The sequence below is a fragment of the Gobius niger genome, assembly GCF_951799975.1.
Source record: "Gobius niger genome assembly, chromosome: 6".
In the NCBI taxonomy this organism is placed as follows: Eukaryota; Metazoa; Chordata; class Actinopteri; order Gobiiformes; family Gobiidae; genus Gobius; species Gobius niger.
In genome coordinates, this window is record NC_136857.1 from 14,914,390 (window position 1) to 14,928,285 (window position 13,896).

Here is a 13,896-nt window from a genome sequence, read left to right on the forward strand (position 1 = left end):
TACTATATATATATAATATCTGTATTGCTCTGGGCCTCTGTGGCTTATTCTGACTTTTTTTTTTTACTTTCTCACTTGCCAGCTCTGTAGATGCCCGTGCATTCCTCTGTGTCCAGTAGGTGTCGCTAGCAGCAGTGCCCTCAGCAGAGAGCAGCAGTGTAGGAGTCTGTGGGTGTGCGGCTGTCACTCAGGGCCCTGGCTGTGACAGTGAAGAGTGGAGCTCAAGAGGAGCGCCATGGATCTGCGTTCTGAGCTCCTCAAGTCCATCTGGTATGGCTTCACCGCGCTAGACCTGGAGAAGAGCGGCAAGGTGTCCAAATCTCAACTTAAGGTGGGTGAAGAACTAACTTTTTGACACATTTTATTATCTATATATGTGTATATATGAATTATTGTACCACATGGAAAAACCGATAGGTTATGCAAAAAAAAGTAGCATTTCTCCTTACTTTTTTGAGGCATTGGCATTCAATAGTTTTAAATCCTACGCAAAAGTGTTAAACAACTCTCTTAACAATGGGGAACACATTTCTTCCTATATTCTGCGTGAAATGCTTTGTCCACAGAAAGCTATAGAGGACAGGACACAATACGTACCTCTGTCTCGCCTGGGCACGCAAGTAACAGTTTGTCCTCAGTGCAGATATGAATGGGCAGCCCTCATGTCCTACCAAACTGCGCATTCGAATGGGCCATGGCCGCGTACCAGCTTGTAGTGCAGTTTCTCCTGTGGCTCTTGCTGTGAGCTGACAAGAGGCTGTTGATTGGAGTATGTTGAGCAGCATGTCAAAAGAACATTGTTGCACACAGCGAGGGCATGCGCCACTTACAAACATACTGGTGATGGCTGTGTCTCGTCACTGACTTTCAATGGTGTATTGTGTCGGGCTCATGGTTATGTCACTTCTACTTGTTGTGGGTCAGACCTCATACCAACCACCTCCACTTTTCTCAGTCAAAGCCGCCTGACAAAGCTTATCCCCCTAATTCATGCAGCTCCAGAGCAGGCAGAAGGTTAGCGTGCTGCATGCTCTGGAACAAGTGGAGAAGTAGTTTGCATGCACAAGCTTCAGAAGTGACAGATGTGCACCGTCGACAAGAGGCAGGATGTGGTTATGGCTCAACACGAGGAGGAGACAGTACGTTTGATAGCATGCAGCCCAAACTGAGGCCACAAAATAAATGTTATCAGGAAACAAATATGTAACAAGATCATGCCTAAATCATCAGTGTATAACATGGGTGTTGCTTTTCACTGGTGTTCTTTTGGCTCACACTTAATCAAACCAAGCTCACATTTTATTAAAGAAGCCAATAACATAAAAGATTGACAATTTGTCATCTCACAATCTCAAGTACAAGTACAGAATCTCAGAGAGACAACACAAGCATTATATCAACAGCATTATATTAACCAGGCCTGCTCTATTTATCACCAAATTGTTGTTATTATTAGTGCAGCCTAAGTCAAAATATAGAGCAAAATTACTCAAGACTTCCATGTGACTGAGTTTGTATTTTCTTTACTAATTAAGTTCAAATTTAGCATTGTTTGGGTCCAAATCAAGTCTTTTAGTCTGGTTTGATGAACAAAACAAATTACTTGCAAGCTTTCTTCAAATGTAATGGAACATTTAAATAGTTTAGTCAAATATTGCAACAATATTCAAGGCAGTTATGGGATTATGACATCTTATTTTCTCATTTTGTGCTGTCCTATTTTATTTTTTTTACTCTCGTTTGCTCTGCCATGTAACCAATGCGCTGCAAACCATGAGATACAAATCTGTTTTTCTGTTTCAGTGTCGTACAAAAAGTACCACAACTGTATTATGCTCTTCAGCCAGCTCTGTAAAGTTTTCCAGCTAACGTTTGTGACCAATATATTATTCCAAACTGATCTTTTTGCTTCCGATGACTGCAGACTGCTGTCAGCGTAACTGTTTTGTCTTTCTGTCGTGACACATTTGTTTAACTAACTGTGTCCTCCAAAATTGACTGCATCAACAACAACAAAAAGTGTTGAATCTTGCTTATTGCTATCTTGCAGGTGTTGTCTCACAATCTGTGCACAGTGCTGGCCATCCCACATGACCCAGTGGCTTTAGAGGAGCACTTCAGAGATGATGACGACGGCCCCGTGTCCAGTCAGGGGTACATGCCTTACCTCAACAAATACATCCTGGACAAGGTGACGGAGAGAGCAATTTACATATATCCATCAAGTACAGTTCTTGGATATGATTTAACCATTTCTACAGCCTGTGAGCTCTTAAGCATCACTTGGTGTTTGATTTTAAAATGTATGCACTGGCTTTGATATATTTTGAAGAATGTCTGTAGTATTCAAGCCAAACTTCACTGTCTTGTAGGTTGTCGACGGCTCGTTTGAAAAGGAACACGTAGATGAGCTGTGTTGGACCCTGACCGCGAAGAAGAACTACCAGCCGGACCGAACGAGCTGCAGCATTTTACCGGAGAAAGACGCCTTCAGACTCTGGTGCCTCTTCAACTTCCTGTCTGAGGACAAGTACCCTCTGGTGATGGTCGCCGATGAGGTACAGATGACTGCTAACTTTCTCACAATGAATTGAGCTCTACAACCCATGTTTAATTGGAGTTGATTTGTCCCTTAGTTGTTGCATTGAAGTTTGATCATTTACTTCCAGTTTACTCGAGATTTAGTCAATTAGTTATATCATGATTTTGTCTGTTTAGGTCCTTTTTAGAGCTTTTTTGACTTCAGAGAAATGTTTTGGTGTGAAGAAGTTGACAGTGACTGTTCTAATACAAGAGTTTGTAAGCTTCATATGATCAGAACATTGAATTTATACTTTTTGCAACTTTCCTGTCTCAGTGTTTTGGAAGAAGTACCAAAGCGATGTTAAATCAATTCATCCTAAAAGAAATAATCTCTACCCGCCCATTTAGTGGCATTTACTCTCTAGCTTTCTTGTGTCTTGAGTCTGTGGCCACAAAATGGAGCTGGATGCCGTGACACTGTTTCTTGCTGCTGTGGAACACTGTGCTCTTTTCATGCCGCTCCGTGGGCTTGTTTCTCACCTGCAAACGCTGAGTTTGGTTTCCTGTTTGGTGCTTCTTTTTTTTTTTTTTTTTTTTTTCAAGTTGCTGCCATCACAAAGCACCTCTGCATTTTGAAAGTAGATAGTGGACAATTTAGACACAATATCCAGTTTTATTTAGGTAACTGTGGTGAGACTGTTAGAATAACTTGACACTGTTTTTTTCAGGGGAGTTCTGGTCCCAGAAAGAAACATTGTTTGAATGAAATTTGACTTGTACTCGTTGCCTCTTGTAAAATAACCACACAAAAAACCATGATAATTATTCTATGAAGATGAAAAGAATGAAAAAAGAAATGAGTCGATTCCAATGACAATTCAAACCTTCACTTGACTGAGAGGCTGCACATGCTTTTTTTACTTATAGCACAACAAACCTGATTTTTTTTTTGGATTGCAAACTATGAAAGGGGAAGCGACTACATTAAAATGTTTTTCCAAATATATTTGTCAGGGACAAGTTTATCGGCACATTTCACAACTTACAGGGTCAACTTTTCAGGGTCACTTTCACAAAAATGCTGGAAAAATAGCCTGACAGTTAAATAAAATTGATACAAATGTTTTATCATTTCATGCACGCTGTTTTCCCCACAAACATTTGAGTTCAGAATACTAAAAGAGGACAAAATAAATGTCTTTCCATTTGTAGAAGTAAAATCAGGTGTAGCTCCTTTAAGTAACGTGCTTAACCTCCCACACGTCCTACACTTCAACTACAGAGTACAGGCGAGGACTCAAGAACCTTCATAATCCGGATGGAGCTCTCAGTCCTGTACGAATTTCCCTACAGGGATTGATAAAGTATACCTTAGCTTAACCTTAACCAAAGTGTTTATTACAGCACCTAAAGCTTATATTTGAAGGGATAAGTTCTGTCATTTGCTTCTAACAGGGATAAACTGAGGAATAAAACATGTTGTCATCATCACTTCCTCTTGTCTGTTGCCTTCAGGTTGAGTACCTCCTCAAAAAAATCTGCGCCGCCATGAGCATTGAGTTCAACTGCGTAGACCTGGAGGACCTCTTCTCCCAGGATGCCGTTCAGCACAATGGCATCACAGTTTGGGTCTTCCTGGAGCTGATGAATTCGGGGAAGATCACACGCGGCGTGGACCAGGCCAGTATCAGCATGGCCATAGAGGAAGTGTACCGCGAAATCGTTGGTGACGTCCTGAAGGAGGTAGGCTGCCGGCGGGTGTTGTTACTGTTGAGTGCTGGGTTTTCACTGGGTCATGGTTCATTTGGCTCTCAGGGTTATCTCTGGAAGAAAGGGCAGCTGAGGAGAAACTGGAAGGAGCGCTGGTTCACTCTGAGGCCGAGTAACTTGTGCTACTACACCGGGGAGGACCGCAAGGACTGTCAAGGGAACATAGCTCTGGATGGGAACTGCTGTGTGGAGGTCAGCACTCTCAACATTATCCACTGTGGTTTGTTTTCATAATTTATATAATACACATCACACTTGCTAAGCTTTTTTATTTTTATATTTGAACAAAGTTACTTTTGTGTTTATCCTTGTGCCGCAGTGTGATTCTTTTTGTCTCCTTCAAAATGAAATGAAATTGCTGCTATCTGTGGGGAAAAAACATCAGTATTTCAGAACCTTTCAATAAATCTTTACTTGGGGCTGCCCCTAGTTTCACTTATACAAACTTGCAAAACTATGCAAACATTATTGAAACACACTCTTCAGCCATAATGCTGAAAATGCAACAGTTACACCATTACAGTGTTGACTGTTGCTTTTTCTGTTTAACTTTTAGAATAAGATTTTCAGATTAATGTGCCATATTACGAATGGAACATTTACACAATTTGTTGTGGCTACCATTTACTGAAATGACCGAAAGGACAAGATCGCGAACACAAACGGCCGAAATGAGTTTCCTTCGCAGGGTGGCTGGGCGCACCCTTCGAGATCGGGTGAGGAGCTCAGTTACCCGAGAAGAGCTCGGAGTAGAGTCGCTGCTCCTTCACCGCGAAAGGAGCCAGCTGAGGTGGCTCGGGCATCTGTTTCGGATGCGTCCTGGTCGCCTCCTGCGGGAGGTGTTCCAGGCATGTCCTACTGGGAGGAGGCCTCGTGGGAGGCCCAGGACACGCTGGTGGGACTGTGTCTCCGAGCTGGCCTGGTGTTGCCTCGGGGTCCCCCCAGAACAGCTGGAGGAGGTGTGTGTGGATCGGGAAGTCTGGACATCTCTGCTGAGACTGCTGCCCCCGCGACCCAGCCCCTGATAAAGCGGAAGAAAATGGATGGAGTTTGTGCCATTGACACCTCCGGCCACCACCAACCACACACTTACAACACACTTACAACACACAGCATTCATACATGGCACAGTGGGTTAAGTGTCGCGACACAGCGCCTACGGGATTCGAATACTACCACTTCAGATATTACGAAACCAGTTTGGCTCTTCCTGATATGCTCTCTCGTGCCATCTGCATTTCTATATTTGGGAAGCTTGTGCGAGTGTAGCACGTTGATGTAATTTCAGTTTGGAAAGCTTAAAGGGATATTTCAGGATTTTTGACATAGGGCCTCATTTCCTAGTCATACAGAGTGTTGTTGATTTCTGGAGATATATATTTTTTTAATTCATGCAGTCCTTGTATTTGAAGAGTTGGTGCTAGGCTAGTGCTAGGCCAGTGCATGTCTATAGTAACTACTAGCCTGCATTAAAAACATCTTCAAACATCTTCCAAACGTTGCCATATCTGATTTGTAGAAAGCTCCTTTGTGAATTCCACTAGTAGTAATGCTGGCCGCAGGTACTAGTTACCATAGACATGCACTAGCCTTGCACTAGTCTAGCACCACTAAACTCTGCAAATATAAGGACTGCAGAATTTAAAAAAAAAATATATATCTCCAGAAATCAAAAACACTGAAATAAAATCCTGAAATATCCCTTCAATGGACATTTGAAAGTTAACTATTCAGATTATTTATTCTTAATTTTACCAGGTCAATTGAGAACCAATTCAGTGACGGAATAAAGGATGTTAAATAGTCGTCTCATCCCTTTACTGTCTATTTACTAGGCACAAACCCAACTTAAATAAAAGTCATGAAACTGTCTGAATCCCAGTGGGAGGTGGCTCATTTGCAGTGGCCAATGAAAGAAGGATTTAAGGGGAACTTTATTAGAATTCAAAATTATCCTTCAGAATTAGGTTTTTTTTATGTTAACCATGGTGATTTTTTTTTCTAATCCTTGTTTTTTCTGTCTCAGGTGCTGCCAGATCGAGATGGGAAGCGCTGTATGTTTTGTCTTAAAACTATCTCTAAAACCTATGAAATGAGTGCCTCTGACACCAAACAGCGGCAAGAGTGGACCACAGGTAAAGAAGCTCAAAGAACAGTAAACAAAATAGCTGTAACATGAATAAATGACTGATGTCTTGTTTATAACATAGGTGGGTAGCCTATAACTTTTAGTAGGGAGCAGTATGTGATGTGATCAAAAATAATTAAGTAAGCATAGAAGTACTGTTGTAGCGTTAAAGTTAGTAGTGACGTGTTTGAACATTTGCACATCAGTGTACTATAAAAGTAGATAATTACAAACTTTGACTATTTGACTCATGGTGGCTAGAATAACCAAATACACTCAAGCAGGAGTAAGTACTGTATCCTGGAGAAATACTATCTTGGCATACACCTGTCAGAGCTCTGTCTTAGTTCTGTCATAGTGTTGTTGTTTTTTTTGCATTGGGCTTCGACGCTTGGACGCTGTTCTTTTTAAAAAATATTAATATTCTCTTTTTTTGTTTTTGTTTTAGCTTGTAAGCCTTAAAGGAATAGGCCACCGTTTTTAAATACTGAGATATGGTCTTAGCTTAGATGAGTTGATATGTAGCTTGTCTTTATGCGTGTGCTCAGTCACGTAAACAGAGCACAGATGGCGTAAGCATTTAGCCTCTTTACATCTATGGATCCAAACGGAGGTGAAGTTAGAAGCGACCAAGCTCTTCCACGTTTTTCCTGTTTAAATAGGGTTACATGAGCCTTTACACGAGTTTAGTCACACAAAATTAAACATGTCGATTTTCTAAGCGCATAGAAAGGGGAACTATTTTGCTAAACTAATGTACTACTATATTGCAAGGCGCCGTAATATTACTAGGCCTTGCAATATACTTCCCCTTTTTATCCGCTTAGAAAATTAACATGTTTAATTTTGGGTGACTATACTTGGATCGTGTAAAGGCTCATGTAACCATATTCAAACAGGAAAATGGAAGAGCTTGATTGCTTCTAACTTCACCTCCATTTGGCCACATAGAGGAGAGGAGGAGAGGCTAAATGCTAACGCCGGCTGTGCTCTGTTTACGTGGCTGAGGGCACGCGTAAGGACCATGGACCAGGACAGCTACATATCAACTCCTCTAAGCTAAGGTAAGAGTATTTAAAAACGGTGGCTAATTCCTTTAAAGGGATATTTGAGGATTTTTTGCATAGGGCCTCATTTCCAAGCTATCCAGAGTGTTGTTGATTTCTGGATTTTTGTTTTTAAAAAATTTAAATTTATGCAATCTTTATATTTGAAGAGTTTAGGGATGCGAGGCTAGTGCTGGGCTAGCGCATGTCTATGGTAACTAGTAGCCTACAGTCAGACCCAAGCACAGTGCACCTGAGGCAACTCACTTATAACACCAGACTACCGATATAAATGTCTGTGTGGACTGAATATTGTTGTTAATATAACCATTTTGCATTTAAAAGAACTTATTTGAGCAGCATCAGCTTCCTGGGTGTAAGCTACGCAGCGGCGGAGTGATCTGCTCAGTTACCGGATCTACAGTGGTTTGTTTACCTGTGGCCGGCATTACTACACATGGAATTCACAAAGGAGCTTTCTACAAATCAGATATGGCAGCGTTTGGAGGACTACCTGATGATTTTGAAGAGGTTTATAATGCAGGCTACAAGTTTCCATAGACATGCACTAGCCTAGCACTAGCCTAGCACCACTAAAATCTTCAAATATAAGTCTGCATAAAATATAGATCCAGAAATCAACAACACTCTGGATAACTAGGAAATGAGGCCCTATGTCAAAAAATCCTGAAATATCCCTTTAATATAAACCTGTACAGCACTTTGGGGCTGTACCATCTGTTTGTATTATTAATAAATTGGACCTTGCTTCTTGTCCAAACTAATCTCAGAACACGTTCTTCAAAATTTTAGTCAAGTAATCCAACAGTTTGTTGTTGTAGGCTTTGAAGTTGTCCAGATATTTTTCAGAGATTTAGATATTGTCAACTGGACTGGGCTGAGTAAAGTCCTCCATTCAATCAACCCAATCCAATTAAAATCCCGACTGTAACTAAAGAGCACTACTCACCTCTGAAAGCGCAGCACACAGAAACAACAAACACAAACAAACCACTGTCACCCTTTGGTTCACAGCTATTCAAACGGCCATCCGATTACACGTTGAGGGTAAGAAGTCCCTCCACAAAGACTTGAAGCTGAAGCGCCGTGAGCAGCGGGAGCAGCGGGAAAAGAGGCGGCAGGGCAAAGAGGAGGAGCTGCAGAGGCTGAGGGCCCTGCAGGAGGAGCGTGAGAGGAAACTGGCTGAGCTGGAGCTGCTGAAGGAGGCACAGAAACAGGCCCAGGCCCTACTCGAACAGGGCGAGGAGAGGAGGCGACAGCAGCACGAGCAGCTACAGCGAGCCCTGGAGGTGCAGCTGAAAGAGGCTGAGGAGGTGAGGGCCAGATTGTGCAAGATCGTTTTTCACATCAGGTCTGAGGAGATGCGAGACCGCTCACAGTAAAGACCACCAACAAAAACACACATAATGAAGAAATTGTTTGTATTTTATTCTATTCATAGTGTGCAATTTTACACAGTCTTTAAGTCTTAAGACAAACAATATTCATTCATACATAATAGTTTTTTTAATGTTAAAAATGATAAAATTATAAAACGGATGCAACTGTCACCTGTGGCTTTTTAATGTCTCCCATTTCAGATTGAAGTGAATGTATTTAATGATGAATCTAATGGTCGTTTATGAGAATAAATCATCTTTGTGTGACGGCAGGCCCGGGTGAGCATGCAGGCAGAGATGGCTCTGAAGGAGGAGGAGGCGGAGAGACAAAGGAAGAGGATCGTGGAGCTGGAGGAGATGCAGAAACGACTGGAAGAGGCGCTGCAGCAGGAAATCAAAGCCCGGCTGGACGAAGAGGGTTTCCGCTATGCTCAAGCAGGGTACTCTTGTCCACATTATATGCCACAAATTCATAGTCTTTATTGGCCAGTGGCTGCAAGTGGGACGTGTCTTTTTGCGCAGCAGGTAGCATATGTACTGTAGCAAGTATAATGAGCTCATGTTGCATTAGGTTCCTGAGGAAGTTGAGCCCCAGCAGAGGAAGTTTCAAACATTGTCATCTGTTGCAGGCCTCATCTCCTGTTCATGCTATTTATCCTGTTGATGATTACTATACAAATGCATTACCTGGTCCCATTGTCTAAGCTTTGAAATTACACGGAGAGAAGCCTTGATGAGATTAAACTGTATCGTAAACGACAAGAAACTTTCTAAGTATATCTATGTTATTTAGTGTAACACAGGACATAATAAACACAAAACCATAAACTCTAAATTGAAAAAGACTAGTCCCTACTAAACTGCATACGTCAATACGGCTGAAACGCGTAGGCAATGTTTTAATCTAATGGCCATGCTGCAATAAAGGCCTTTTACCAGCACTTTTTCTTTGAGTGCCTCAGTTTTGTATCTTTTTAAAGTCTAATGCATACATCAATAGTTTGAAGAACTTAACCACTTCAAACCATCATTCACTTCCTGAAGTTTTATTTATGACACTGAATACTCTGTGTGCAGGTTACTGGCTGAGGAGGAGGAGAAGATGAAGGCGCTGATGGCTCTGCAGGAGGAGCAGGAGGAGTACATCCAGAAGACTCAACGAGAGAAGCAGGAGCTCAAACAGGAGATGGAGGCCAAGTCCTGCGCTTTAGACGAGGCACAGAGGCAACTGGAGGAGGTCCGCGCCAATCGCCACCGAGTCGACCAAGACGTAGTGGTGAGGAACGGGCACACACTCATTACCTTTGATCTTTTTGTGTCTGAAGCTATTTGAATGTGTTAGAATGACTAAGAATCTCATTTAATTATATACATCACTACATCACATCAGTGACAGGACATTTAGTATTTGTATCTGGTTAATGGTCTCAGCTTATAAAGTGCTTTTACCCAAAGCGCTTTACATCAAGGAACCACTCACCCACACTCTTCACAACACCAGTGTACGCAGACACTGGTTTTTAAGGTGCTGCTCAATCAGTATTCAGTATCTTATTTCAGCAATAATACAACACAATTATTTATTGTTTAATGTAAAGTAATTTTGATAGTGATTTTTTTTAATGAAGAAAACACAATTATGTAATTGTATTTGTGACAGGCTGCACAGCGCAAACTTCGGCAGGCGAGCACAAATGTGAAACACTGGAATGTACAGATGAACCGGCTGATGAGACCGATTGGTCCAGGGGGTAAGTTGGCGGGACCTCTTACATAACTACATAAACATACAAAAACACACGTTATTTTTTTATAGAGTCGTATATACGTCAGAAAATGCATGTGCACACTTGGGCTTTGAGCTTTTAGAAGCAAAGATAAAGCGGAGATAAAGTTGAGGGGAATGACATTAAGTAAATACGCCAGAGCCTCATTTGAACCCTGTATTCCTGCTATTCACAAAAATGTAACACACAACTAGACAATAAAAACACTTCAGTAATTTGCATTCATTTTATGTTCTGTGTTTCATAAACATTGTTTATATTACTAAGGATTAGGGTTGAGATGTATGCATTACTACAGTAATAAAACACTGCTCAGCAATCACTTCACTAAATTAAAACAAGCCCAGTAAAGCACGGTATCCCTGTATTCTTTCTCTAATAATAATGTAATCACTGAATCCTAGTGGCCTAAAAGGTTGCTTTCATGTGACATCACAATTTTCATTGATTACAATTATTTGGCCAATATTAAAAAATAAAATACATGATTTAATTAGTAATGTTCGCATTAAAACTATTTTACTATAATGACCAACTGAGCTTTCAGTTTTGTGTATGTTATTGAATATCTTAAAAAAACAATCAATTCAATTGTTGTTTGACTATTGAGTCTGACAGAAGAGCTTCCTGCGTCAGGATCAGGAAACTGAACTCCCCCAACCCTCCCTCTGCGGCTCCCAATTGTGAACACATATTTTAGTTGATGTTGCTATATATATTGTAAACTTTTTTGTGCAAAGATTTTGGGAGTAAATAAAGAGACCTTAACTGAACTGAATCGAGTCATGTACCACTGAATGGTAATAGAATTGTGACATTCCCATAGTTTCCCCCCCCTACAGCAAAGCAAAGTGATAGCAGAAGCAACTGCAAGTACATTTCATAATTACTAAAAATATACTAAACTTGAATAAACTTGACTTCCTGTAAATGCTAGAGTGCAAAAGTGCAATGACTCATAATTATTTTTAGATACTTCTGCTCATGATGAATTTATTTGATGATTTGTATTTCAGAAAAACGACCGTCACTTGGCAGCTCCTTTTCCTCTTTCCAAATCCCATCACAGAGGGACCCTGGCCTGCGCCTGAGGAGGAGGTCTGGATCAGAGGAGACAGACGAAGAGGGCAAAGAAAATGTGGAGACCAGATCCAGCTGTGATTTAGAGAAACGTCACTCTCACGCCTCAAATGGAGACATGGACATACCTTAAATTAGTCGCTCTACTGCTTGGATTTGTGAAATGTACAGTGCTATGCAAAAGTCTTAGGCAGCTGTAAATTATGGAGGAAAATTAGGAAACAGTAGTGAGGGTCCAAGGGTATAATGAAAACTAAGTGGGCACCTGGATAACATTTTAGATCTTGGGGTCTTCAAAGGGATCTTGCACCAACTTAGATACAACCCAGCATCCTAACTGCTGTGCCTAAAAGAACAAATGAGAGAGAAGAGTTTTGCACAGTACTGCAGTAAGTTTTAATCATGAATTTACTGATATCACTGACCAAAAGATAAACAGCCGTTGTCTAATGTTTACAGTTCCACTAATGCTTGTGTGATCCCTGGACATTACTTCTGTTAGCAAGATCCGACTAGAACAAGTTTGGAGGTTTAGGTATTTGTTTATTACTGCTCACTTTGGACTGTAATATGATGTGTTATGTGTTGACTTCTGACTTACTAAGATTATTAGTATTCAATGTAATAGTGTGACTCCAGTAAACAGGAAAGAGAGAAAGACGGAGAAAGAAACGCCTCAACTTCCTTTTTCTACAGACACTGCCGTTGTAAATAAACCTGAGTTGCTTGTTATGTGATTGTGCCTGATTTTATGTTGCAGTTCTCTACAAAAAACTTCTGCCCATAAACATCATCTTATACCAATGATTTTGTGAGATATTGTGAGAATGTTTCCGCCTCAGTCAGGAAACTTCACAGTCATACATTTGTAGTTTCAGGATGAGTGAAATGTTCATCTGACTAATCTGGTGATCTTAAAACAAAGCAACCAGCTTATGAGGATTGGAAAAAAAGTGTCTGTGTAGCTTCAGTTAAAAATATTAGTTTTGTGAACACATTTTTTTTGACTTTCAGGGAGAAATACTGCCACAATAATGTAAACATCAAACAACTAACCTGCTTGTTCACAATCGATAAAAATAATAATTTCTTGGAACAAGAAAAAAGACAAGACAAGAAAAAGGCTCTTGAAAGTGAAAATGACACATTTTTTGTTTAACCATAGTTAACACGATTATATCTAAGATTTCACTAAAGATTGTGCCCAGCTTTCTTTGGTTTGCTCATTTTTGTGATGTTCATAGCTACACTTCTTTTTTGGACCCCGGCAGGAAGTGACATAGATAAACAATTTTAAACTGTTGCCGTGCCAACCATGTTAAGTCAAACTGCTATGGACTGCTACCTTCTTCTATGTCACTTCCTGTCAGCGAATTTTTTCTCCTAGGATGGGAAAGGCCTAGCCTGGCCTTAGCCATCCATAAACTCGGGTCAATAGGTAGCGTACACGTGACATCACAACTTTCCAAAGAGCCCATAGTTTAAAATTGAGGTGGAGGACAACTAACTGTAACTATGGTAACTGTGGTAACTGACAAAATGTATATTTTTATGTTTTATGCTTGGCTCATATCTCAGTCATTACTGGAGGAATCCACATGAAACAAAAACTGTCTCAAAGTTCATTATCTCCTCTGTCAGCACATATGAACTAATGTCCAATTATTTTGATAAAGATGGCGGATCTCCATGGTAACTATGGATTTTCCCGAACTTTCTAGAACATGTAGGGGGATGAAAACATATATATTTTACATTTTTAAACTCCTGTTTTAAACTGTATAGTCCCTTTAATCTGATCCAGACTACTCATGGACCTAAACCTATACTGCTGCTTCACTTAAATAAAATGATAATTGTGCAACTGGTAACCGTACTTGCAACTGATGTTATCCTTCTAAATAAGTCATATTTTCAAAAGCATTAAAACCTGTCATAGGCACTTTAAGGCTAAATTATTTTATTATGCTCATTTGTAGAAATCGCAAAGCCTCCTTTCCGTCCATATTTTCATAATAAATGTCCAATAAAGTTGATAATCTTATTGAATGTGACTTAGTGCCACATTTAGTTGTTTGTTATCAGTAAAAGTCCATGTTACAGATTAAAGAAACAAATAGTGTACATAATACTTCCAGAGAGACCTTGACTGAGTCCAAAAA

General features: G+C 40.4%; 1 protein-coding gene across 1 annotated transcript; it reads left to right on the top strand.

The window, feature by feature from the left end:
* The first annotated feature begins 154 nt into the window (after positions 1 to 154).
* Positions 155 to 12,466, top strand: LOC306964214 (differentially expressed in FDCP 6 homolog). Its single transcript, XM_079558179.1, has 11 exons — positions 155 to 331; positions 2,051 to 2,191; positions 2,373 to 2,558; positions 4,039 to 4,266; positions 4,339 to 4,485; positions 6,320 to 6,428; positions 8,503 to 8,801; positions 9,141 to 9,307; positions 9,945 to 10,143; positions 10,528 to 10,618; positions 11,671 to 12,466. Exons 1-11 carry the CDS (start codon positions 236 to 238, stop codon positions 11,865 to 11,867), a joined length of 1,860 nt encoding a protein of 619 aa, XP_079414305.1. The 5' UTR covers positions 155 to 235; the 3' UTR covers positions 11,868 to 12,466.
* The last annotated feature ends 1,430 nt before the right edge of the window (positions 12,467 to 13,896 follow it).